Raw genomic sequence first — 25,541 nt, forward strand, 5'->3', positions numbered from 1 at the left:
ACGGCTGGCTGGCTATATGTGTGCGCTATCAACAACTGAGAACTTTTTTGGTAACATTCTCAATGGGCCGTGGTGGGTTTGCCGTTGTGGGCCACCCAATATCCCCAAAGGGGCGGGGGGAAATCGGGGGATTGTTGGATTCGCCTCGCGACTCATAACCGACTTATATAACGCACACAAATGCAGGCAGCAAACGGAATTCACCACACGAAACGATGACGAAGGCGCAGGCCACGAAGCTTTTCACCACACCCTCACACAAACACGCACACACACACACATACGCTCTCCACAGTCACAGAAGTGTGCGTGTTGAGGCGCCTCTGTGTGCGTGTTAAAAGCTGCAAGAACTTACAACAAAAAACGCAAAGAGTTTCAGCAGCGGAGGACCAAAAAAACGCCAGCGGAAAAATGGGCCACTGGCAGGCGAGCAAACTCCAGTGCCAAGAAGAACGGAGGACGAAGGACCTCTGGTGGATTGAACCCTGCGAGAGAATCCCGTGGACTCAAGTCCTGCAGCAGCAGCAGAAGCAGCAACAACAACAACAGCAGCAGCAGCAGCAGGAGCCATCGACAATTACCAAAAGCTGGCAATGGTCTTAGATAAGAGGCCAAATCGCCGAAGAGCAGGAAAAACTCGAACAAGAACTGGGACAATCAGCCAAGCAGTTAGCGATAAATTTCCCCCGCTTTTCAGCACACAGCGAAAATCGAATTTTCAAATAAATGCTTGCCTATATATAATGAAAGTAGTTCGAATTGTTTTTTATCATATTATTTTTGTAAATTTCAGTTGGATAGAATCATTGTTAAAAGGCTTTAACTTTTTGGGGACAACTAATCATCTTATCTAATATTTTAAAATCACTTTATTTATTATATAGGTGTAACATATATTTTATTACCCAATATGCAGTATTAAATCACTTTCACAAATGTTTTATACACAATTGATGCCAAAAATAGCATACAACTCATGTATAAATGATTTAATAGAGCTATATTGGGATCTTTACTAAGTAAGGCATCAAATACTTATGGAGTTACAAGTATATTTGCTAATTTTAAACACCAGCCACTTCAAGATCTAAGCACTAAATAAAAAATTTTCAATACTAACCCAAATTTTTTTTAAATATTTTATAAAATATTCATCCTCTGAATGCTCTTAACGTTTAGGCAACATTTTCTGCGGGATAAAAATGTAATCTATATTGTTCGATTGGTGACAAATATTGCGAATATTTTTGCCTTGTGTAGGAGCAGCAGTTGCTGGGGGAAAAAAGTTTATCACCAGAGCGGCAGATACGCGGAATCGTAAAGCCGGGGAAAGTGCGTACGAGCGTATTGTCAGCCAGCGGCAGACGCACCTCAAAAGCGAGTCCTTTCCCATTTAATCCCTCCCCCCTTCCCTTCCCTTCTGCCATCATGCCATTGTTTTTTTGTTTTTGTTTTCGGGATCCCTACTCTATGACGTGGCTGGGTAGCAATCCAGCAATCCAACAATCCAACAAACGAACAAACAAACAAATACATGGCATAACACGATAATAATAAAAATACAAACATTTGCCATTGCGTGTCCCCCAATGACGTAACCCCCCCTGAAAACACACAGAAAGACAAAGACAAGCAGAGAGTTTCGGGGGGTGGTAGGGGGTGGGGGGGTTTTAGGGGTGCCTGTGTAAAGGGGGCGGGGCAGGTAGGGGCAGCGAAACCACATCGAAGTGGGTGGGCATCGGCGGTACCGAGCGAGCAAGTTCACTTCGAGTTGCGTTCCCGGCTGAAAATTTACATTTTTCTATGTGCGTACAGTGCGGTGCGAGAGTATAAGGTGAGCACAAAAAACAAAAGAGACATGCCATGGCTATAATAGAATATATATATTGTATAAAAATAATTCACATTCAACATTATTACATTGTAATATAAATATTTGTCTATTACAAATTTATTATCATTTCTTTTTAAACATTTCGATCATTAATTGCTAGGATATAAATTAAATCCACGAATTAATGATTTATATTTGTAGAACCTAATTTAAATTATTTATGGGTTATGTGTGTTGGTTAAATGTTAAATATATTGTTTGGATTAAAATTTATTATTATTGGTCTTTTTACTAGTTCTATCAAATTTCACATAATTTATGATAACAACATTGATTATAGGGAATTCGTTTTCGATCTGTACATAAAGCTGTTGGTTATACAAAAATTATAATAATTTTATTTTGGGGTAAATGTGACTTGGTTGACTTACTTTCCATGAAACCCACTGTACACACGCACACACGTGTCGCGTTGGCAGCGTTGTTGTTCCAGTTGTTGCCATGCCCGTTAATTGCCGGCCAGTAGCCGCATCATTTTTAATGGCCCTCCGGAGGACCGTGAGGTGTTAATATCGGGAGCGAGACATCTGCGGATTCTCGCCGATCCTTGGTTCATTGAGCAGTTCATTAAAGACGACTCTGCGGATCGCTGCTAAAAATACGAGTATACATTATATACACACTTCGTGTGTGTTTATCCATTCAGATGGAAATGGCCAATTTATCAAAATCCAAAGCAAATCCAAATAATTTTCAGCTGCAATTAGACGAACTAAACTTTTATGAGTCAGACGGTTCAATGTTTGTTTTTACTTCTGTTTGTTTGTTATGAAATTTCCCAACCCAACCAAATCCAATCCGAAGCTCGCCCCCCCTTTTCCCTCCTGCTCCTCTGCTCCTCAAGTGGAAATGAAAATTGAAATGGAAATGGGAATATTTCTGCTCAGTTTATATGTCCAAGTTGAGTGCAGTGAAAGAAAACAAGCGGCAAACAAAACTCTTTGCCATCAATCAAATTTAGCTCGCTTTTTTTTTTTTTTTTTTTTTGTTTTTAGTTTTTTGTTGAACACAGTTTTCCATTTTCATTTCCGTTTTTCCAGTCGACTCGATTGCGTCAGAGACAGTCGAGGGAACTTAATTTTAAAGTTCCTAGAAGTTGCTAATCCTCCGGCTCGCCTTCCTTCTTTTCCTTCGTCTTCTATCCCAAGATTTGGCGATATAAAAGAGAGAGAGAGGGAGGTGGGGTTGAAAATAAAGAAGAAAAGAAGAGAAAGGACAAGAAGAAGACATTGCCGAGTTGTCGTAAGCGCTGACTAATCAGCGTCATTATCAAAAAAAGCCACAAAAGCAGCACAACACAAAATACGAGTAAAACATGAAGGGACTTGGGGAATGCGGCATCACATTTTGTGATTATCATTGCGAGGCGAAAGTGCTTTTTAATGTCGCCGAGCATTTTAAATAATTAGCTAAAGTGGGTGGGGGCGGCGGTGGCGGTATGGAGATGTTTTAGGGGCTCCCAAAACATCCTTGTTCCCCATTCTCTCCCACTCCCCACTTAAATACTCCATTTGTAATTAGCTCTTAACTTGCGCTTGTGCTTCTGTCTTAGCTCTTCTGAACAAAAGAAAAAGAGTTATTTCACAGCCTGGCTGATCCTTTTATCCGTTTTCAAAAAAAAAAAGAAAAGAAAAAGAAGAAAACGTGAAACGTAGCTGAAGGTGACAACCCTGGCAGCGATAACGGAAGCCCACGTGGCGTATGCGGAATGTTGCCCCTTTTACGACAGACATGTCCGCTGTTCCCTTGTTTTCCACATCCTGCGGTGGCCAAATTAATTTACGGATACGGGAATACGAAGCCTACCGGAACAAGGCGAAGCTAAGCATGCTAAAAAAATGAGGGGTTCCCCTACACCCACCACCGAAAAAAAAACATGAAATAATAATAAATAAATTCATTAACATAAAACACGAAGAGCAAAAGGGAGAGGGGTGAACTCAGGAGAGGGGGAGCGGTGAATTGGAGGGAGGGGGGGTGAATTGGTGGAAGGGGTGGTGGGTTATTCAGGGGGTGTTGGCCAGGAATGCGTGACGGCAGACGGAAGTTGGGACTGGCTCGTTACCTGCCTGGAGATTATCATCAGCGGATTGTTATTGTTTCGGGGATTTCCATTGTGCTTCCTTTTCTTTTCTTGTTTTTTTTGTTTTTTTTTTTTTTTTTTTTGTGGCTAGCATCGTTAGCGGATGCCCCAAACCCTCGAAGCCCATTCATTTGCATAATTTTTTATGCCACGAGCGGTGTCGAGTGGCAGTTGTCCCCACTCGAGTTCCATCGATGGCGGCAATGTTATCAAATATTATTTTTTCGGACCTCAAACCTTAACCCCTGGCCGTTCATGTGCTGGTTGGGTGTTTAAGTGTGTGTGTGCGAAGGGTTAAAACACTTTTATGCCTCATCAACGCAGTTTTACGCTCAATGCGCACCGTCAACTTTTATTAATTGAGTTTTGTATGAAGTGACAAGGGGAAAAAGAGGTTCAATTTGCAAGCAGACTAGGCTAAAAAATCATGGAAAGGTGGAAAGGAGACACATGAAAATGGTAACCCAAAATGATTAGGCAGAAAGTGAGGATACTAGAAGAAAATTCTGTGAATTATAGGCCATATTTGTTGAAATTAAACAATTTAAAAGGACTTAAGTGAAATGGAAAACCATTAATATTTATTAAATAATTATTTTAAAGGCAATGCCAGTTTTGCAAGGGATGCAAAACCAATTCTGTTCTAAAATTAGCCCAAACGTAAATGTTCGCTTAAGCTAAAAGAGAAGGAGAAGCATCGAAGGAGCCCCCAGAGAAACGCAAGGCATTCCCTGCTGATTGAACTGAGTGGGCTGCGGTGGCCATAAATCAATCGTAGCCACTAAATCATTAGCCATAAATGGCCGCAGCCCCACATCATCAAGAAGTTTCAATTGGGCGAGAATTTTGGAATATTTCGTGCGAGGGGCCTTGTGAGTGATTTCATGTGGGTAGAGCATAAAAACCTTAACACTTTCCTTGATTGGACCAAGCAATAAGAGTTTGGGCCGCAGGGTCATGTTATGTTATATAAGGTCCACTTTCTCCCACTCTTTCCACGGCGGAAGTGGACAGCCATATAATATGTGGCAAGAGCAACTGGCGGTGCGGCTGCTACTGCTGCTGCTGCAACAACAACCGCACAAACTTTAACCATAACAAACTCCCCGGCGAAGGACGACGACTGCTTATCAATTGCCCATGAAAGTATGCTACGAAATTCCTGCTTTCCTCCCCGCCGCGCGTGTGTGTGTGTGTGTAAGTGTGCGTGTGCGCGCGCTTTCTGTGTGTGTGTGTGTGTGTGTGTGTGGGAGAGAGGAGATTTGCGATAGCGAGCTGAATTCATAAACAATATTCTACATGAATTGTTGCGCCCACCGCTTTTACTTCAGCTCGCCTGAATCGTCCTTTGAATGGCCTTTGCTTTTGTTTTGGATTTTCCGACTTGCGTTTCGGGTAGCTCCAATAACATGATTAACTTGATAGCGAGACGAATCCTGGAAAATCTCAAGCGGAAGGCGGAGAAATCAACCGGTCCAAGTGGAAACACTTGTTTGTGTCAGTTATTTTGTGGAAATTTCTTGTCTTAAATGTCCAGGGAATTTCTTGGTAATAATCTGAATGGCAAAGAAAAGTAAAATATAGTAAGTCAAAAGAAACAAAAGAAATTTATTTATTTTTGCCTCATTTTAGAAAGTATATTAAATCTAAAGTTACTTTTATGTACCTAAAACATTGCTTAGGTTTTTTAAACCTCTTATAAAATACATTAAACATTTCAATGTTTATTTTCTTAATAAAATATTAACATGCTAAAGAAATGATAGAACTTTGTGTACTTTCAAATTTCTTTTTATCATTTAAAAGGTTTCAGAATACCAAATATCCTTAATAATGTGGTAAATTTAAACTGTATGTAAAAATAAATATATTTTAGATGAATTTCACATGCAAGGGTTTAATGTATTACCAAGGACTCTTGCATTCCCCAACTTGACAAATGCTAAGCTGCTTAACATATTATTTCCCTTTGAGACAGCTTTGTTAGGAATTTGAAAATCAGTCGGGATTTTTGTGGCTCACCTTCACATTTAATTTTACTCTTTGCCGAGATTTCCGGCTAGTTGGCAGAAGAAAGGCATCAGCGTGGCGACTTTTTCTAACCGCACTTTTTTGGTTCCGCATTTTTTTTGGTGTCTCCCTGGAGCTGGAGGCGACCTGCTCGGGAGCAGTTTCCACACAGACACCTCTTTGGGTCCCCGGTTGGTTCTCCGTTTCTGTGGGAGTCCTGCTGTGGTATGCCTCTTCCTATTTCCCAAGCTTTTCCCTCCATTTCCATTTCCCTGCCCCACTCCACTTTATGTAGCAGCACTAATGGCGCTTTATTATTGGCAAAGTTGCCTGGCCCGGTTTCCAGGATATGGATATGGAGGGGTCTACATAGGGAGGGCATTCCGAAGGATACTACGGGCAAGAAGGTGAGCGGGGGGAGGGGGAAAAGAGGAAGAGGAAGCAGAGGCGAGCAGTGGATGCTTTTGGTTGAGCGGCAGCCAATTTATATGGAAATAGATGCGCGGCACATTTTCAATGCGGATTTTCCTATCCCTCCGCCCTCCGAACTGTTTTACCCGCATTTTCCCATCCCCCTTCCCATTTCCCTTCCCCTTCCCCATCCTCTTTCCCCCTCCACCAAGGACCACGAAAACTCTCTAGAGAATCTGGGAACAAGTGGGGAAGTGGGGACAAAAATCGATGCCCCTGGGAATGAGTATAAAAATGAGAATCTCAATCGTTGCGCCCAACACTGAGTCTGAAGATTACTTTGACTCACTTCCTTTTCTCGAATTCCCCTCTCGATTCGCAAATTTTACGGGGGAGGGGGTGGTTTCCTTTCTTTTCTTTAGCGCCTATGCCCCGCCCACCGAACCACCGCCCTCGATCCATCCACGCCCACATCCATTGTTTGGGCCGCATCATATTCGAACAAATTACGTGGCAAAAGGTCGCCTGCCACGGGTCAAGCTCTTAAGCGGCAAAACGGTCAAATGTTCCTGGCCCATTCAATGGCGCAAAGTTCTAAAAATAGAGAAAATAGAAATAGAAATGCTTCGAAAGGCGACCAAAAACAAATGAATTCTCCAAGAAGGCGAAGACATTGTTGCAGGCTTAAGTCGATGGTATTTATACTCTGACTACGTTTTGAATTACTAGCAAACTTTTATCACAAGAAATCTAAAATTCAAAACATTATATAGACTTTTATTCCAAATTAAATAATTGTAAATAATATATATTTAAGATATTAAAAAGCCTGTAGTGAGTTTTTCGAACATAATCTATAAAATTTTAAATGAAATAAAAGTATTTTAGGAATTTGAGAGATATTTTATGAAATTAACAATTATACTTATTTAAATAATGAATTAATTATTATATCAAAGCTTAGGTATAATACTGTACATTTTATTTCTTATTATGAACAATGAGTTTATTATAAAAGTTCAAACCAGTTTAGGGATCAGCCCGGGTCAAAGGTTACCCGAAAAACAGGGAAATCGAATTGCAGGGCGTACGTGCGTAGATTCCCCCACCTCGGAGCCACTCCTGCACTTCCTTGCTCTTCTTGCTAAAGCCCACCAAATTGGTTTTTTTTCCGTCGGCCAGAAAATCGCTAAGGCAGCAAATTCTCTACTTTCACTCACCTACTTTCACCCGCTTGTCCGTTCTCCTCCGCTCCTCGCTGGCTTTCTATTGATCAAATCAATTACACAATCATATGCCGAGCCAGCGGCACGCCTTGCCAACCGATATCGTATCCCCCCTCGTCCCCTTCCCCCTCGTAAATCCGTCGGGGGATTCCCCTCCCCCTTTGCAAGCGCCCCGTTGGAGCGGCACTTACCTCCTTTCCATTCTGACACTTGCCACACGACTTTCAATCAAATCAACCGCGCCAACAATTACCCACACACGAGCCACGCCCACAGCCATCGCACCAGCACCAATTCCGCCCCCCAATGAACGCATTTAGCCAAAGCAAATGAAGGTTAAACCGGAAGAACCAGGGCGGCGGAGCTCAGGAAACCGATGGCGATTCCAGCTGCTTTTCGGAACTGAAAACTGAACGAATGGGGAGCCACGTTCTATTGGGGTAAGCCACCTCGCAGGCAGTTATCAATAAATCAAGTGAGTATTCTATTTTTAGTGAGATAATAACTTTAAAATCGACATTTAATCAATGATTTTAGCTCGAGGTCACCTTACCTGCATGACGCCGGAAACTTGAAGAAATCAGCATGGGTCCGAGAATTGTCGGAAGCCAAAACAAAAATTGTGAAGGCAAATTTGTTTCATTTTTTACCACAAACTTATAGAGTCATCCCATTTAAAAATTCGATACACCATTGGTGAGAATATGTAATCTAAAAGGACATTCTTGGGTCACCTATTCTGCATGCCACCGAAACCCAAGAAGAAGTATTTAACAAAAATGTCTCATACAGATTTAGAGAACAATTATTAAAACTCTTATAGGTAGATGTAAAAACAACACCGAAAACTTGAAAATTTCCAACATGTGAACAATTTTCAGAGAATTTTACCAAAAAACAATTAAGGTATGGCATTTTGAAATCGGATTCCATTCTCTAAAATTATGGGCCCTGGAAGTACTTTTTTGGGTCACCACATTCAAAGACACTTTAAAGCGGGTAAACAAATTTACTTACTTTTATTGTTTCAATTTGGATTATCACAAAATCCAATGAAACAAGAAGACGTCAAATTGAAGCAGAGAAATAAAACTTGAACTTGGGACTCATGTGAATTCAATTTGCAGACATTGCTCCATCCCTGGACTCCCCAAATTGGCGGGGAATTTCGTTCACTCAATTTTTGTCAAATTTTTGGCGTTGTTCTTGTGTTTTTCGGTGGAGTGGAGATAAAAGTTAGTGGGGGCAGTGGAGAGAACACGAGGGAGGGGGTCGCCTGGCGTGGGTGCGAACATTTTAAATGAATTTTACGCTTGATTTTGGTTTCAATTTCGATTCCGTGAGCTGTCGCCGCTCGACTCAGGTGCATTTTCATTTTCATTTTCATTTTGGGAGTGGGAAAGAAGGCGGGGAATGCTTGTGTGGATGGACGGTAAAGGCAGGGGGGTTCGAATTCAATGGGGCAACGAAAAGTTGCAGCAAATAAAAGTTGCAAGTGTTTGCCAGCGGGAACGGGAACGGGAAGTCCATGGGAAGCTGGATGGCAAAGTCAGGTAGTCAGGAACTAAATCTGTGACAAGTAGCGGGGTGGGGGATTGCAGTAATAATGGGGAGGGGGTAGGGGGGAGGCAGAAAAAGCAGGGAGGAACTCGCTCGGTTGGAGGCAAGTTTAAATTGAGTGACATTTTGCCGCAATTGACTGTGCCGAAAGTTTTGCGAGTCCCCCGCGCTTTCCCATTTCTCCTCAATTGTTTGGCAAACCGGACTGGGACCATCCATCATGGCCACAATTTGTAGGGAGGATTGGATTGGATGGCGCAGATAAGGTGGCTCGCTGCCTGCCAGCCCTGTTGCATGCCCCGACTGTCACACGAGCGAGTGTTGCACATTATGAGGGAGTAGTTGGCAGATGGTTGATGGCAGATGGGGGATAGCGATGTGGCGTTGCTCTGAAACTAGATATCAATTACACGAGCTCCTGCTTGAATTCAGAATCCATCCACCGCCCGCGCCCCACTTGAAATGGCGTGTTCGCCACTTTGGCCAAAGTTCCATCGAATCAAGCGCAAAACCTCACATGGATTCAGAAGTTAGTCAGGTAATTTAGGGTAGCACGATTAAAACAAATAATACAAAATTGATTGCAGCAGACCGAAACTTTTGACAAACTTTCCAGGCGATTGAAAGGGCTTCTCTGTTTTGGTAATACAAATATGTGTTGTTGCTAAATGTTGGAGGCCAATTGGATCTTGAATTGATTACCATTAAATGTATCCAAAAAATGTAGTATCTGAACTTCAATTTTATTTATGTATATTTTAATCGATTAAGTTTAAGATTTTTGTTTTCGTTTTTCGTTGACTCTTTAAGGAACTTTAATAATAATAATAATTTGTTACTTTAACGACATGGGACCAATTATTTATTTTTAAAGTAAATTCTATAAATTATCAACACTTTTCCAATATTTTCTGGCTATAAGTTTCAAGTGTTCATTAAAATCCTTGACACATTTGTTTGGGAATGTGAAATGTATTATTTGCAATACAATATTATTCATATATTTTTCACTACTCATTTTAACATTTTTTAATAAAAAAAGATTTCCAAATTCTGTATACAACAAATTAAATAAATGTTGCATTTATTCGTCTCATTTTTGATGAAACTTGAAAGATCTCAATAGAATGTCTCAATAAATTTTCGAGTTAATTCATATTTTCCAATATTCATTTAAAGTTTTAAGTGTTCTTAAAGAACCTTGAACATTTTTTTAAGGCTGTTCAAATTACGATGAGTGTGTGGAGGTTTTTCCGGCTGTCTTGTACGCAATTTTCGGGTCTTTTGGCTCGTCGCCTTCGGATGTGAGTTTCTCCACGGGTTTTGCGTCCATATGTCCGTGTTTTGAGGTCCGTAGTCGCGTTTTTCCTTTTTTGTCCGTGACGCGGCTTGCACTTTTGCTAAGCCATTTCCTTTGGTTCTTTTTCTAGTCGCCAACAATTATTGATTGGTTTTTTTTTTTTGGGGTTTTCTTGGGTCCAGTTCGGTTCGGTTCAGTACTATTTGGTTTGGTTTGGTTTAGTTGGGTTCGCATCGGTTTCGATTCGGTTTTCCTTGGCTGTCCTTGACTTTTGCCTGGCTCGCACTTTGCGAACACTTTTTGGCAGCCTCATTGCCATCGAACCCCCCGCTTTTCCGCTTTCCCGCCTTTCCCCGCCTTGTTATTGTTGGCTGACCAAGTTGTGTGAGAGTTTGAAAATAGTTTGCTTTCTTCTGCTTTCTTTTTTTTATATTTTTTGGTTTTTTGTTTTTTTGTTTCTTATTTTTTTTTGCACGTTTTGGCCGAGTGACTTCTCTTTGTGTATTTGTCGTTGCGACTTGGAAGGTGGGGAAATGCCAGCTTTAAGGCAATTTTTCGGCTTTGTTTCGCCTGCAGTAAACAGTTCATGTTGTTCATGTTGTTGTTTTTTTTGATGATTGTTTGAGGGCCAAATTCGCCTTTAAATGGTGGGCGGAGGGGTCTTTGTCTATTTTGGAAACTCTTGCAGAACCGTAAAAGAACATTTTCAGCCGAGTTCAGGCAAAGCGAATCGCCAGTCGCACAGTCTGTGGCCAAAGTCAGTGCTCCATGGGAGGCGAAACTGAGCATAAACAAGTACATCTTCTGGCTTTAATTGCCCATACAATAAACACTAGTTCATAGCTCTTCCCTTTTTATGGCGAGCCAAAGTACTTTGATCATTTTGTTTATTACTCAAAGAGCTTTTTTATTACTTGCTTCTTTTTTCTTTTTTTTTTTTTTGTTGCAGAAAAAGAGCAATTTAAAAATTGAATTTATTTACTTTATGAGCTATTATGGGAGAACAAGAAATATAATATTTAATATTCTGTTTAAAAATATTTTGAAACAATCCTTTTGTTACAATTAAATCGAAGTTTTTTGAGAGTGCCATTTCATTTTAAATCGAAGATTTCTGGACATATTTGCTGGCATGGAAATACTTCCGACTGTCACTGTTTTCTTTACACTTTGTGAGCTCTGACTTGCAACTTTTTGGCCATTTTGTTGCCCTCTCTGTTCTCTGTTGGCTGTTTTGGTGTTTTATATTCTCAAAGACATATGCCACTGCTGCAGGACTCGTAGATAAATTTTTTCTTTGGTCTCGGTTTGCTTTCGTTATTTTTTTAATTTTGTTTTTCCAGCGCAAAGAAAACGTTTCGCAATGTGTGTATGTATGTGTGTGTCTGTGTGTGTGTGAGGTGACTTTATGAATATATACGCATAGCGACGTACATTTATGCACGGTTCTGCCTTTTCGCAGTTTATATTAAAAATTTAGAGCAAAAAAAACTAGAAACGAAACGAAAAGTTTTTGGCAAATTTGCCACGTGTGCTGTCGCCATTGCCCTTTGACCCACAGCATTTCTGCTGCCTTTATTATTATTTATTTCATTATATATTTGCCCATTTTGTGTGCGAGATTTTTTTTGCTCTCTCTCTGTTTCTCTTTGCTAATTATTAAGCTCATTCCGCAGGCTTTCTATATGCACACGTGGCGTATGTGTGTTTGTTAGTGCGTGAGTGTTTGTGAGTGTGTGTGTGTGAGTGAAAGAGCCCCTGAAAGTATGCAGCATTACTCGGCTGTCTCATAAATCTGCCGCGCATGTGGACATTTATCCAAACAATTCCAACAAAACAAATTCATTTGCCGCCCTAATGGGCGGTGGAGCGATGGCGGGGGCGTGGCCATCCCGCTAGCATCATTTGTATTGCATAATTACTTATTTACAGACACACAAAAAGAAGAATTAGTGCAATTGGTGGGAAGCTAGAGGAATATATTTGATTAAAGGAAACAGAACTAAAAAATAAATATTAAAAACTTTAAAGGTTACTAAAAAGGTAACTAAAAATAATTTATTAGAAAGGATGTTGGGGACAACCCTAATTATCACATTTTAATTTATTCACTTTAATGTATTCACTCAGAGTCAGCAAGTCAAACTATTTTACTTTATATCCCATTTTTTATTATTAACCATGTGTATCACTTTTTATTCAACGGAAATCAAATGCTTGAAGGGTTATATACACAGGTTCGATAAAAGGTTCGGTTTTAAAAATTTTTGCAAAGGACTTTTGGATTCAAAAAGTCAAATGGATTCCAAGAAGCCAACCTTTTTCTGGTTGGTAAAAAAAGGATGTGGAGTCTGCAGGGCAACAGTTACTCAAGGAGATTGAGGATGGTGGCAATAGAAGGGCTGGCGGGGATCTGATAACAGGGAGTGGGAAAGCCTGTTGGCAGTTAGCAGTTAGAGGCTAAAGCAAGACGACAGCCTCAAGTTAATTGCTTAATAGTCGAGACATCGATAAATCAAAGAAAAATGCGCGTAAGCATAAAGCAAAAAGCGGCGACGACAACAAAGAGAAATGGTTGTTGTGGGCGGTTGGGGGGGGGAGGTAGGTTTTGGGGGTGGTTGGGGGCGAGGTGTTGCGGCTGCCTGCGCAAATGCAAACAGACTGATTGATGGCGGCAAGTGATTTATTTATGTTAATGCGAAGGATTCGGAGGGAGAGCGCCAGCGGCAGGGCATCAAAGTAAACGAGTGCTGACACGATTCCCAATGAACCAGAAATAGCCAAAATAAGATCATTTTTTTTACTTTTTAAGCACTTTTCATACACATTTTTCAACTTTTCCTACATAAGTCATAATCAAACAATAATCAGAAAAACTAACAAGAAAACAATTATATTTTTCTTAACTTTCATAAATAATATATTTGTTATAATAAATTACATATAATATAATAATAATAAAAAAAAGCAGAAAATCCGCGAAAACTAAATACTCTTAGATATCTATAGTAAATTTGAGTTACCGTTTTTTACTATTTTAGTAACCTTTAATCAAAATCTCTTAGTTTAATATTAAGTATTTCCTCATTTTAAAGTAATGCTTTTGTAACTCTAAACTTCACATACAACTAAATAAACTTAACAAATTTTTGTATACCGACTAATCAAAAACACATGAATTATAATGCGATTAAAATTCTTAAATTATTTGCTAATGACCCCACTTATCTTTTAGCTAAAGGTTTTGAAGTGGAGTTTGGTGACACAGACTTGTAATGGCAAGAACTTAATTGCTAAGGTAAACAGAAAGGATATCAACTCGGCGGGAATCGGGCCAAACTGGTTGCACGCCGATGCGAGGGGGACAAAAGCGAGGCTTTTCGTCGGCTGTGGAACGGTGGGCTCCAACCCCAGTTGGAACCCACTCCAATGCCATTCCGCGGGCACTTTGGTATTTTCACCTGCGACATTTGTCGCTGTACGTGATTCGAGCGACGATTAATCAACTGCGTGGGCGCCGGAGGAAAAGCGAGATGAACTCTGCCAGAGCGGCGATAACAAAGGCACACGCACGATTCCGATGACGATGTTTTGCTCATTCCGAAAAAGGAGCATTTAGGTTTCGCTGTTCGAATCACATTAAATATAGCAGTCGCTACAAGCCATATCCGCAGTCAGCTTACTGCCAAAAATAACTATTAATAGTAGTTTTGATAAAGTGCTGTTTGGAGTATAGAACTTGAAGTCGTTTGCTGAAATTTAAAAAATGAAAACTATGTGTTTTCAGTTACTAAGATTTGTAGTTATTTTTTATATTTTTTTCTAATTTGTTTGTTGAAAAGGAAATTAAATGGAAATGAATATTTGAAATTGTTAATTCGACAGCTTTGTTGAAATGCTTGAAATGTACGTTGGCTGAGGGACAACCAGGCGACAAGAAAGACATCAAATGAATTTTAATACGCGCCAGGGGAGCCGTCAATAATTAATCGGACAAATGGCCAGCGGCGAGGCCGAAGTTTTTGGGTCTCTCGTCTTGTTCTTTTATTGGCGGCGCTTCAATAATTGATTATTGCGAAATGGACTGCGGAAATGGCTGAAGTTCATTCAATAATAATTCCATTTCGCCAGCGACAAGTTTGTCGTGTTGGTGGCGCCTCTTCGACTGCCCCAAAAATCGCTGCAAAAACTAAATGGGAAGAGCGCCCAACGAAGGGGCATGAATAAACATCAATGGGAATTTTTATTGTGAAAATATTTGTCGCTGCCGGTGCGGTAGATCAACAACAACAAACATAGCCACAGAGACCTGCACATAAACAAATCCAGCTCGAACTCAAATCAAAAATAAATATTTTGAAAACACGATAGTAGTTTCTGAATAACATAAAACTAGGACACAAATAAAGGAATTTATTGGGGTCTAAGTAATGTAAAATCGGTTTTCAAAAGTATGCCAAAATATGTATTAATATTGCTTAGCAATTTATTTTTAAATGTGTCAATTTTCTGTAAAGTTCATTGTAATACTACATAATGTTTTTCTTTTTGTGTACAGCTTCTAGCCTGGCAATGACCGCAAACAGATAGAAAAAGGGCGAGAGTAAGGAGAAATTATGGAGTAAACGAAAGTCATGGGAATTTATTGCTGTGCTGTGAGCAAACAAAAAGAGAAATATCATACAAACAGTCCAATTTAATAGCTTACACTAGTAAATAATTCCCAAGGCAATACATGTGTGTTGAGCCTACATACATATGTACATATGTACAAAAGTTCTGACATAAAACATAGAAATAAATAAACTTTACTTTAAAAATTTGGATAGCTTGTAATTAGCTTAGTTTCTTGGGAATTTACATATATTTATACATATATGTAAGCCAGTTTATTATATCTTAAAAAATAAAAAGCAAACCTCAATATTTAATGAGATGTGTAATTGGGCCATAAATGAAAGTAACGTAACTTAAATAACGTAATAAGTAAAAAGTTAGTTTTACAGAAAATACTCACACATTTTATAAATCACTCTATTCCTTATTAATGTAATGGTGTAACTGAACTAACGAAAGCTCATTTTTTATCAAATTATTTAATTACGATCACTTGCGTCAACAAATAATTTAGCTCAATCCGATTTAGTTTTTCCTTTTGCCTTTTGCTTGACCTTTTTTCGTGGCGACGCGTGAACGATGACGTCGCCGGCAATAAAATTGATGTCACGTTTTTATGACGCCGTTGATGAGTCGTTATCTTTGATTTCAGCACGCAGGCTTGGTCTCCATTTCCGTCTCTCTTCCACACTCCGCTATTATCCTTGTTTTGTGTTCGGGACGCAAGTTTACAAAGCCGCATCCCTCACACCCACTAACACACACAAGCACCGACACAAACAGCAGGACACGCACACCCACGTAGACATCGACAATTGCGTCAGGTGGTCGCGGTCTTGCGGTCATTATTCTTCTCCTTTTCTCTGCTTGGCTTTTGTTTTTATGTATTTTTTTTTTTTTTTTTTTTTTTTTTTTTAATTTACGCCCAGTTCAATTTGCGCTTTTTGTTTTATCTCCCGCTCATAATTTATTGTTTTTGTCTTTTCTCTTCGTTTCGCTGGCATTTGCAAATTGAAAACAAGAAGTAACGGTAAAATTGAGTGACCCGACTTAGTGATACCAGTCACGTTTTAAAATTTCTTTGGTCCGGTTTTTTTTTTAAGTCCATAAACATTGAAGCTCATCGATGTAAATGGGGAATATTTTAATATAAACATACTCAATTAAAGCATTAATTATTAGATAAAAGTTAAAAGTAATTGTAATTGGTATTATCTTCTATTTGCAACTTCCAAACTCTGAATATGTACATATATCGCAGCATTCTCTGGCATGGCCAAGCATACCTGTATTATTTTACAAGTAATGGCTATAAACAGATGCGCGACCTTTTGTTGATGGCAAACAACAGCAACAATTGCTGCCGCTTTTTGGTCACTGTTCTTCCTCACCGTTGTTTGTTCTCTTTTTGTGTTGTCTTTGGGAGCCTTTACGAGCCCAGCAGACACCTATAAAACGCAGCAGAAGCAGCAACATCGGCCAAAAGATATGAAGAGTGGCAAGATGGTCCTTTACCGTTGCCCGCTCCTCCTGACTGCGCTGCTAGCAGCGCTGCTGGCGACGCAGCCTGCTGAAGCGCAGATACTGGGCGGCGGCCATTGCCGAATGACCGTTATTCGTGTCCAGGTGGGCGGTACGGTGTGCGAGCGCCTCTGCTACCGCCGCGACTACCGCGGTCCGCCGCTCATCTGCCGTCGCGCCCAGATCTCCGGAACGCTGCCCGTCTGCGGAAACGGTTGCTGTCGCAGCGGTCCCAACTGCCTGCAGCTGCTCTACACCTAAATCCAAAATAGAATCTTAAACAAATTGTAGTTTTTAAAAGTCATACCTTTGTTAAATATAAATAAAAGTTCGCTGATCCAACTGCCACCTAAAAAGCAAAAACGTTTTAAAATTGATTGTAGGTGCTAGTAACATAATCTAACTAATACCCTTTTTATTACGTATACGTATTAAGCACACAACTTATTGTTGCATTTAGTGTTTCTGCTTTTTTATTGCTTAACATATAAAATATTATACACCTCTATAATCATTTTTTGTATCCAATTACAATTCTTTAACTATTAACCAACAATTTACATTCTAGTATATACATACATATATATACATATATATATATATTATTGCCTTAATCTTACATGGGACAAGTAAATTTTTAAGCGTTGCGCAATGGTTTTTAATGCATATTACTCATACGTACTGTAGTCATTACTTACACGTTATTTTGCCTTAAATCTGTTAAAATGCAAAGCTTAAGGTCTTTTTCAAAATTATGGGTATCTGTAAAAAAAAAACTACTATTCCAGACAGTGGGAGCTTAATTAAATGATTCAAGCTAATATTCAACCCAAATGTTCAGGCTTGGATAATAGCTAAAATATAATATGTATGTACATAAATACATATGTCCCAAGTAATTTAATCACAATTAACTTCGATGACTGCCTTTTTTTGGCAGCTGCCCTGCTATTACTATTCATAAATGTAAATTGCGTAAATACCTCCCATTTTGTCTGTGGGTATTTCAGATGTTTTTATGTAGCAAAAAACAATTCAGCCATGCATCGCTAAATTTAACCCAATTGATGTGGATTCGTAAACAATTAAATTACCATAGGGCTGAATACAATAATCACCCAGTGCGTCGTACAATTTAGTTGCAATTTAATTATAGACACGATGTCAGCGGCACAAAATGAGGGGAATGCAGTTGCCACGTTCATCGCGGGCATAACCCCTTGCACAATGGCATCCAGTGGGCGATTTCCAGCACCGCTGGCTGAACTCCTGGCAAAAGGACTCGCATCTGCAGATCGGATTGCTCAGGCGGCACTCGTAGGCCCCACACTTTCCGGATCCATCCAGTTTTCCCCCAATCGCTGCCACCATATGGAGAAGTAGAAGAAGAACTGCTGGCCAGCGGCAATGTTTCAGCATTGTGACGTTTACAATTCCGTTTTTAGGCGTTCACCTATTTATACCCAGAAAAAAAGAGTTAACAGATGTGAAAATGAAAATAAAAAACCTTAAGTAACCTTAATTTAAATAAATTCAAATCGCGCGCTATAGGAAAATGGAACCCTGTAAAAGGCGCTGCCATTCGTTTTTATAATGCTGCGCTGTGCTAGAGATGGGATTAACAATCTAGTGTTGATTTTTGAGCATCACGTATTATTTATTATCTTATATCTTAATTATCTTTTTTTTTTAATTGTATGCAACTGATTCTACAGTGACTAAATAATTTTAATTTTAATTAAAGATTTTACGCAAATAATTCAAATGCATACTCGTGACTATTGTTTTCATCGCATCACAACATCGATAGTCGTACTTACGATGATATCGATTAATTAGATACTCGACCAATGGTCACACTACCGCGATCACAATTTGAAAGACGCTTACCATTTTCGATTATTGATATAAACTGAAACTAATTTACGCAAATAAAGTAATTTTGACCAAAATGGACGGAGAAAAACTGAGCGCGGTGCGCATTGCGGTCCGTGAGGCGCCGTACCGCCAATTTCTGGGGCGTCGGGAGCCGAGCGTCGTCGAGTTTCCACCCTGGAGTGATGGCAAAGTGGGTTGCGAGCTAACTGTAAAGAGAAGCCATTATCTAAAGGAATACGGTTTATGTTTTTCAGTCCCTCATCGTGGAGCAAAATGAGTTTCACTTCGATCATGCCTTTCCCTCGACCGCCGGCCAAAATGAGATGTACCAAGCCTTGATCCTGCCGCTGGTGGAGAAGGCCATGCAGGGATTCCCGTGCACGGCATTGGCCTACGGGCAGACAGGAACGGGAAAGAGCTACTCCATGGGAATGGCCCCACAGGATAAGGTGGGTTTCAAAATTCAATTCAATTCGCCAAGAAATATTAGACAATTCTTCCGCAGATCAATCAATTTTGGAAATGGTTTGATTATTTTTCTATTAGTAAAAACGCTTTTTAATTTTTGTTCTTATTTCAACTTAAATTCTGATAATGAACTTGAATCTTTAAAAAAAAAAAACCTTATTAATTATTAAATTAGAACGCCAATTAAACTAAAAAATATTCGACCATTCTTTTAAAATAGTAACCTATTAACTTAAATAAAAGAAATATGTGGCTACCAAATTATAATTGTAGTAATAAAACAATAATTCTATTAATAGTAAATATTTCTGTAAAATAGCAACCTATTAACTTAAAAAAAGAAATATGTGGCTACCAAATTATAATTGCAATTGTAATAAAACAATAATTCTGTTAATCCCCTGCAGGTTCTGAATCCCGAGCATCTTGGTGTCTTGCCCCGCTGCTTAGACGATATCCTAAGTCGCGTGACCGCCGACCAGGAGAACAATAAGGGCACCGTCCGGGTGTTCGCCTCCTTCATCGAGATCTACAACGAGAAGGCCTACGATCTGTTGGGCACCACGCCACATGTGCCCATGGTGGCTTCGCGTGTCCAGAACTGCCGCTACCTTCCTTTGAACAGCCAGCTGGACTTGCAGAAACTTCTGCAGTTGGGCACTGGCAATCGTCGCGTTCGTCCCACCAACATGAACGCCAGCAGCTCCAGGTCACACGCCATCGTGACCATTCACATAAAAAGCAAAGATCATCATTCCCGATTGAATATAGTCGATCTGGCTGGATCTGAGGGCGTAGGGCGTACTGGTAATGAGGGCGTGGCCAGGAAGGAGGGCGTCAACATCAATCTCGGCCTGCTCAGCATCAACAAGGTGATCATGTCAATGGCGGCGGGACGAACGGTGATTCCCTATCGAGATAGTGTCCTTACCACAGTTCTTCAAGGTAAGTGGATTAATTATGTATGAGTTTAGATGTATATATTTACATTCGTAATGTAAACAATAATTTATTATTTATTTTTGATTAAATTTCTAAATATTCTAACGGAACAAAGAATTTTTTTAAAACGCGCCAAATTGTAGAACTTATGTGCGGTTTTTTGCATAATCCATTCAGGGTCAATATTAGCAAATGAAATTCCTTGGGTTCATCTGGTTTTGGATTAAACCATGTTTTGATTTGGAAAGTTCTGTTTTGTATATATATTTCTTTATTAAGCTACCCATGCTAAATGTACTGAACATCTTGCTCCTTTGATCCTTTCCAGAATCGCTCAGCGCACAATCGTATCTCACATTCCTGGCCTGCATCAGTCCGCATCTCTGCGATCTCAGCGAGACGTTGTCCACCCTGCGCTTTGGAACCAGTGCCAAGAAGCTCCGGCTGAACCCGATGCAAGTGGCCCGCCAGAAGGTGAGCTCCCCTTCCACTTTCCTAGATGTAGTTGAAGTCCACGCAGTCGAGGATCACCTCGCGCATGCGGTGCTTGAAGTTTTCCTCGTTGCCGGCGCCCAGGAATCCGGCACCCTGGAGATCCGTGGTCGCTCCTGCCTCGATTCGCTCGCTGATCGCCTGGAGATCGGGCACATCCTGGCCCTGCATTGTCACGATGGGCAGAACCATCATGGCGAGGAGCAGGCCCACAGCCGCCTTGGTGGCCACCTGCTCGTCGAAAGCAGGACGGGGCAGGAGTTGCTCCACCTCCTCGCCCAATCTGTAGCAAAAGGTGGTTGTTAGTAGTCGGCTTTATATCTCGGATTTGTTTACCCTCGATAGAACTTACCTGTTCAGGTGCAAACCCAACTCCTCGTAGTAGTCCTCCAACATATTGCGGAGGTTCCGCTGCCTGAATCCCCGCGAGGTGCAAGTGAAGAGGAAGTAGGCCAAGTCGGTCACCGGGGATGCATATCGCATCAGTTGCCAGTCAATCAGACGAACGTCGTCCAACACTCCGCGCTCCGTTCGCTTGTACAGGATGTTGTTATTCCAGCAATCGCCGTGGCAGATAACAGCGAAGGGTTCGCAATTGGATCCGCTGACCAGCGGTAGCAGCAGCTCAAAGTACGATCCCCGGGCGAAGTATGCCTCCAAACGAGTCCTGTAGGCATCGTCCTCCGGCGAGAGCAGCGAGGATAGAGCACTCCCCTTCAGATTCTCAAAGTAAACGCCCAACGCGTGATCCTCACGTCGCTGCTCAAAGATGTCCACCAGCTGCTGGAGCTTCTGCATCCTTTCGGGAAACTGACGCTTTGCGGCCAGCGTAACTGCATGTAATTTGGCATAGGAGCGGATTACCTGGCGCACATGCTCCACGGACAGGTCCAGGAAGCGATTGTGCAGGGAGAACCCGGCGCAAGCGAGATCCTCCAGCACAATGCACTCGTTGGGTTCGTCCTGGCGTGTGCCGAAGCAAAGGGCGTGCTGCCGGAAGCGATCCCTTCCTGGGATGTTCCACTTCTCCTGGATCATGTCTGCGAGCGGCAGGAACACCTCGTAGGCTTTCGTTTCCCGCAAGAAACACGGACGTGCGAAGAACTGCTTGCGACGCACGCGATTCTGCGGCGGCAGCTTCACCACCAGGCTGCGTTTCGATTCGGAAGCCACTTGGAGCCGCCAGACCACGCCCAAATAGTTGTCGCCCTTGGCACTGGCTCGATTTAATCGGAGCTCTGGATTGGCTCCCAGTTCGGGCCACAATTGGACGACCAGCTGGCGGAGGAACTGGGTAACCTGCTCGTTGGGGAGGTCCTCTTCTGGCTTCGAAGCCTCCTCCTCTTGCTCTTCCGGAATGCTCTCTTGTTGCTGATCAATCTTGCCCGGACTCTCTTCATTCTGCTCTTGGTTAAGTTCTTCTTGGGAGTCCGATAGTTCGGTTTCCCGTGGAGATTCCTCTTGCCCTTCTGTTGAATTATCACCTGCAGCTTCCTCTGGATTTACTTGTTCCTCAATGCTGTCCAGATTCTCCTTATTTTGCACTTGGCTAAGCTTATCTTGGGTGTCCGGTTTGTTGGTTTCCTGGGAAGATTCCCCCCGATCTTCTTCAGTAACGTCACCTGCAGCTTCCTCTGGAATTAATTCTTCCTCAATTCTCTCCGGAGTTTCCTTATTCTGCTGTTTGCTAAGCTCATCTTCAGTGTCAGGTAGTAGTTTACTTTCCTGTGAAGCTCCCTCCAGATCTTTTTCTGAATCATCACCTGCAGGTTCCTCTGGAATCACTTGTTCCGCCAGATCCTCAAGACTTTGTGTCAGCTGATCTTTGTTTTCTTGGATTTCAGGAAGCTCCTCTTTTAATGCCTGATCTTCCTCCAAAGCATCTTTGTTTGCCTGATCCTCCAGATTTATTTCCAACTGTTCCTCTTTTTGGATGTCTTCTTTGGGGATGTCTTCTTCCTCAACAATCTGATCTTCGCTAATTTTTTCTGGTTCTGGGAGCTCTTCTTCTAATTCCTCTATTTGTTTAAGCTCTTCTCTTTCCAAAATTATTTCTTCCGCAGTTTTAACTTCCAGTTTTTCTTCTGTAGACAATGATTCGATACCTTCCTGCTTACATTCCCCTTTCTCCAATTCTTCCTGCTCCTGATTCTCCTCTGAATTTGAATCGCTCTCTATTTCTGTTTTTTCTTCAATTTCTTCTATGTCGACTGGCTCATCTTCACATGTCTTTGCAATGTCCTCCTCCGTTCGATCTTCTTCCTCCTCTCGTTCATTTGGATTCTGCACACTATTTGGGCTATTTTCCGTAGGGTCTGCCAGTACCTTCCCTTGATCCGCTTCCTCTTCGAAAAGTTCCTCGCTCTGGCGATCTTCCTGCTCCACCGCCGGCTGCCTTTCGCTGGACTGTTCCATTGCACACTACGGCACCGCCCCGAGTTTGACTCGTTTATATGGAGAACTAAGCGCAACCGCAGCGACCGCAAGTCGAATGATGCACTTACTCGAGTTTCATGCCTCCATCTCGCTCTGATTTCAGCATCTTCTGGCCGCACGGACGCCACACACCTTCCGCCGGGTGCTAAGCAGCTCGACGGCCATCAAACGCCAGGCCGCCAATCAGAGCAGCCCGGTTGTTCCCGATCCGAAGCCCGGATTGGGTAAACCAACGCCGAACATGCTCAAGCGAACGCGCTCCGATATGGGCATGACCCCCAAGGCCAAGAAAAGGTGAGTTGGGCGGAAAACTTACTTTGAATCGCTGAAGCATAATCCTAATTTCGATTCTCACAAGGGCTCGCGAGGTCTTGCAAATGGAGGACACCACAATGGAGCTCTCATCCATTCACTTCTCCGATAGCAACCTTAGTTCGGTGGCTTTGCAAGGCAAAACCGACCAGAAACTAATGCCGCCACCTTTCGCCAGACCCGTAATACAAACCACTTGCCTGAACTCCACCGCAATGGCCATTCCAGAGAAGGAGCCCGTTGAGCCCGCCCAGCCAACCACCTCCGCCAGGCTTCGCTGCCAGCTCTTCAACGCCGAAGTCAGTGTGCGGCCATCCACCACAGAGCAGGAACTCAGTGGGATCGAGCCGATACAGGAGGCCTTGGAGCCTCGTCCAAACACGTCCCGCCCCGTGCGTCGCTCCACGCGATTAGCTAGCTTTCAAAAAACCGAAAGCGAGGGCAATTTGCGGCGCAGCGTGCGGCTGGCGATAAAACGGGAAGCCTCCATTGCCAGCTTCGTAAAGGCGGAGCAAACGCTTCAGATGTCGCAGGTTGGGGCTGTTCCTCAAACAAGTGTCCAAGAAGAGGCGGAAAGTGGCGGATCGAGGCAGGTGAACCTAGAAGCGCAAGATTGGATGGAAAACCATATAAGATCCTTTTTCAACACTTTAAACACCGGGAGTCTGAGGGATCTGCAAAAGTTTCCCGGGATCGGTCCGAAGACAGCCTTCGCCTTAACCATCCACAGGTAAATATCGAGTTTCGATTGATTGATTTAACGAATAAATTGTATCTTATTATTTAGATCCCGGCTGAATGGGTTCCAAAACCTGGACCAAGTAAAAGGCCTTCCGATTTGGCCCGGAAAATCTTGGGATCGATTTTGCCAGCTAAACTGTTTGAATTAAGAGTTAAGATTAAGATTAGGAATTAAGTAATAATTTTATATATTGTTTAAATTAAGAATAAGTAATAAATTTATGTATTGTCACAATTGTATTTATTTCTGTTTGCTTAAGATTAGATTAAATTAAATGTTCTTATTGTCCTAATGCGTGTAATATTCTTGTAAGTTAATTTTTTTGTTTGTGATTTTAATATGACCAAAAAAATAAGTACATGTCTATGTCATTAGAATCTAGAATAAATTTAATAAGCAATTTTGTACAACTTTTTTATCTTTTACACATGTTCAGTGCAAACTATTTGAATTTAGAATCAGCATGAATAGGACTTAAATTTATAAACAATACTTCTGTCACATTTTTGTTTTTTTTTTTTTATTGCTTAAGATTAGATTAATTTAAATGTTCTTATTGGGTACGAAAGGAGCAGGACATCCTAATGCGTGTAATATTCTTTTAAGTAATTTTTTGTTGTGATTTTAATATGACCAGTAAAATAAGTACATGTCTATGTCATTAGAATCTGTAATAATTTTTTAATAATCAATTTTGTACAAATCTTTTTATAATATACACATGTTCAGTTTTACTAACACTTTGAAGTTTTAATGCACGCAGAACAACTTTAAAATAAGTAAAATCATCACAAAGTCAACTCATAAATCAAGGATCAATAAACCAATCTCCCTATTTTAAACCTAACCTCATTCTGTTTACTTCTTGGTCGGGATCATCAGTTGTTTGAAGGAATAAACTGTTTGGCCAAAGCAAATTTATTTATACACACTACACAATACTGTTCTAATCTTATCAATGTCGGTTGCAGCTATTTTCGAACAGCCCTGGATGTATCCAATCCTCGATAGTATAGTGGTTAGTATCCCCGCCTGTCACGCGGGAGACCGGGGTTCAATTCCCCGTCGGGGAGAATGTAAGAATTATATTTTTTTTGTTTAACGAAATTAAAAGACGTTTGCAAGGAAGTAAAGGAGACACTTAAGACCCCATAAAATATATTAACTCTTGATCAGCATCACTATCTGAATCGAATAAGCCATGTATGTACGACTATCTTTTCTTTTACTTTGAGTTGTAAATCTATCTCGTCAAAAATAGAAGGTGGAGTTGTAGGTTAAACTTAATAATCTATAAGATTTATAGTTGCGGAAATTCTTATTTTTATTTATTTGGAAATAACAACTTAACAATTAAATATATATGTATTTAATTGTTAAGTATAAGAATTCAAAAAGTTAGTAGATGTAATTGCAACATTGGACCGACTAAATTAATTGCGTTCTTGTGTTAAAATACTTGTTAAAAAAAAGTGCAATGGTGTAAGAACTTTGCTTTGCCAAAGTAAGTTATAGTTCATTGGGGTACATTTGGTTCTCAAAGGTATCTATTTTCCTTAAAAAATATGCATTGTAATGTTAACTAGTAGTTTGTGGAATTTTAGATGGGAATTTCCCTTGGACTTCAAATCTTCGGGCGATGCACGTTC

At 41.0% G+C, this 25,541-nt stretch overlaps 4 protein-coding genes and 1 non-coding gene across 5 annotated transcripts; 3 read left to right on the plus strand and 2 right to left on the minus strand.

Annotated features, from left to right (window-relative positions):
• Positions 1-16,604: 16,604 nt before the first annotated feature.
• Positions 16,605-16,883, plus strand: LOC108088600. The gene has a single exon (XM_017186468.1). It carries the CDS (start codon positions 16,605-16,607, stop codon positions 16,881-16,883), a length of 279 nt encoding a protein of 92 aa, XP_017041957.1.
• Positions 16,884-17,786: 903 nt separating this feature from the next.
• LOC108088568 lies at positions 17,787-18,020 on the minus strand. Its single transcript, XM_017186415.1, has one exon. It carries the CDS (start codon positions 17,991-17,993, stop codon positions 17,787-17,789), a length of 207 nt encoding a protein of 68 aa, XP_017041904.1. The 5' UTR covers positions 17,994-18,020.
• A 460-nt stretch (positions 18,021-18,480) lies between these two features.
• LOC108088700 (kinesin-like protein Nod) lies at positions 18,481-24,523 on the plus strand. The gene is made up of 7 exons (XM_017186640.2): positions 18,481-18,690; positions 18,755-18,949; positions 19,376-19,913; positions 20,239-20,384; positions 22,942-23,132; positions 23,197-23,880; positions 23,938-24,523. Exons 1-7 carry the CDS (start codon positions 18,574-18,576, stop codon positions 24,038-24,040), a joined length of 1,974 nt encoding a protein of 657 aa, XP_017042129.1. The 5' UTR covers positions 18,481-18,573; the 3' UTR covers positions 24,041-24,523.
• Positions 19,944-22,836, minus strand: LOC108088699. Its single transcript, XM_017186639.2, has 2 exons — positions 20,755-22,836; positions 19,944-20,685 (listed from the first exon to the last, which is right to left on the minus strand). The coding sequence occupies exons 1-2, from the start codon at positions 22,815-22,817 to the stop codon at positions 20,406-20,408; spliced, it is 2,343 nt and encodes a 780-aa protein (XP_017042128.1). The 5' UTR covers positions 22,818-22,836; the 3' UTR covers positions 19,944-20,405.
• A 370-nt stretch (positions 24,524-24,893) lies between the features above and the next one.
• On the plus strand, positions 24,894-24,965 carry Trnad-guc. The gene has a single exon. It is a non-coding gene; the product is annotated as a tRNA-Asp (tRNA).
• The last annotated feature ends 576 nt before the right edge of the window (positions 24,966-25,541 follow it).

Source organism: Drosophila ficusphila, unplaced genomic scaffold, assembly GCF_018152265.1.
Source record: "Drosophila ficusphila isolate 14025-0441.05 unplaced genomic scaffold, ASM1815226v1 contig_198, whole genome shotgun sequence".
Lineage (NCBI taxonomy): Eukaryota > Metazoa > Arthropoda > Insecta > Diptera > Drosophilidae > Drosophila > Drosophila ficusphila.

What these genes read in the sequence shown, in the direction of transcription:
- LOC108088600 (XM_017186468.1), top strand. Translation starts at nt 16,605, where the DNA reads ATGGTCCTTTACCGTTGCCCGCTCCTCCTGACTGCGCTGCTAGCAGCG.
- LOC108088568 (XM_017186415.1), bottom strand. Translation starts at nt 17,993, where the DNA reads ATGGTGGCAGCGATTGGGGGAAAACTGGATGGATCCGGAAAGTGTGGG.
- LOC108088700 (XM_017186640.2), top strand. Translation starts at nt 18,574, where the DNA reads ATGGACGGAGAAAAACTGAGCGCGGTGCGCATTGCGGTCCGTGAGGCG. An exon ending in TGCAAGTGGCCCGCCAGAAG is followed by an intron (nt 20,385 to 22,941) that starts GTGAGCTCCCCT and finishes CTCTGATTTCAG; the next exon opens with CATCTTCTGGCCGCACGGAC. An exon ending in ACCCCCAAGGCCAAGAAAAG is followed by an intron (nt 23,133 to 23,196) that starts GTGAGTTGGGCG and finishes GATTCTCACAAG; the next exon opens with GGCTCGCGAGGTCTTGCAAA.
- LOC108088699 (XM_017186639.2), bottom strand. Translation starts at nt 22,817, where the DNA reads ATGGAACAGTCCAGCGAAAGGCAGCCGGCGGTGGAGCAGGAAGATCGC. An exon ending in TTGGGTTTGCACCTGAACAG is followed by an intron (nt 20,686 to 20,754) that starts GTAAGTTCTATC and finishes CTTTTGCTACAG; the next exon opens with ATTGGGCGAGGAGGTGGAGC.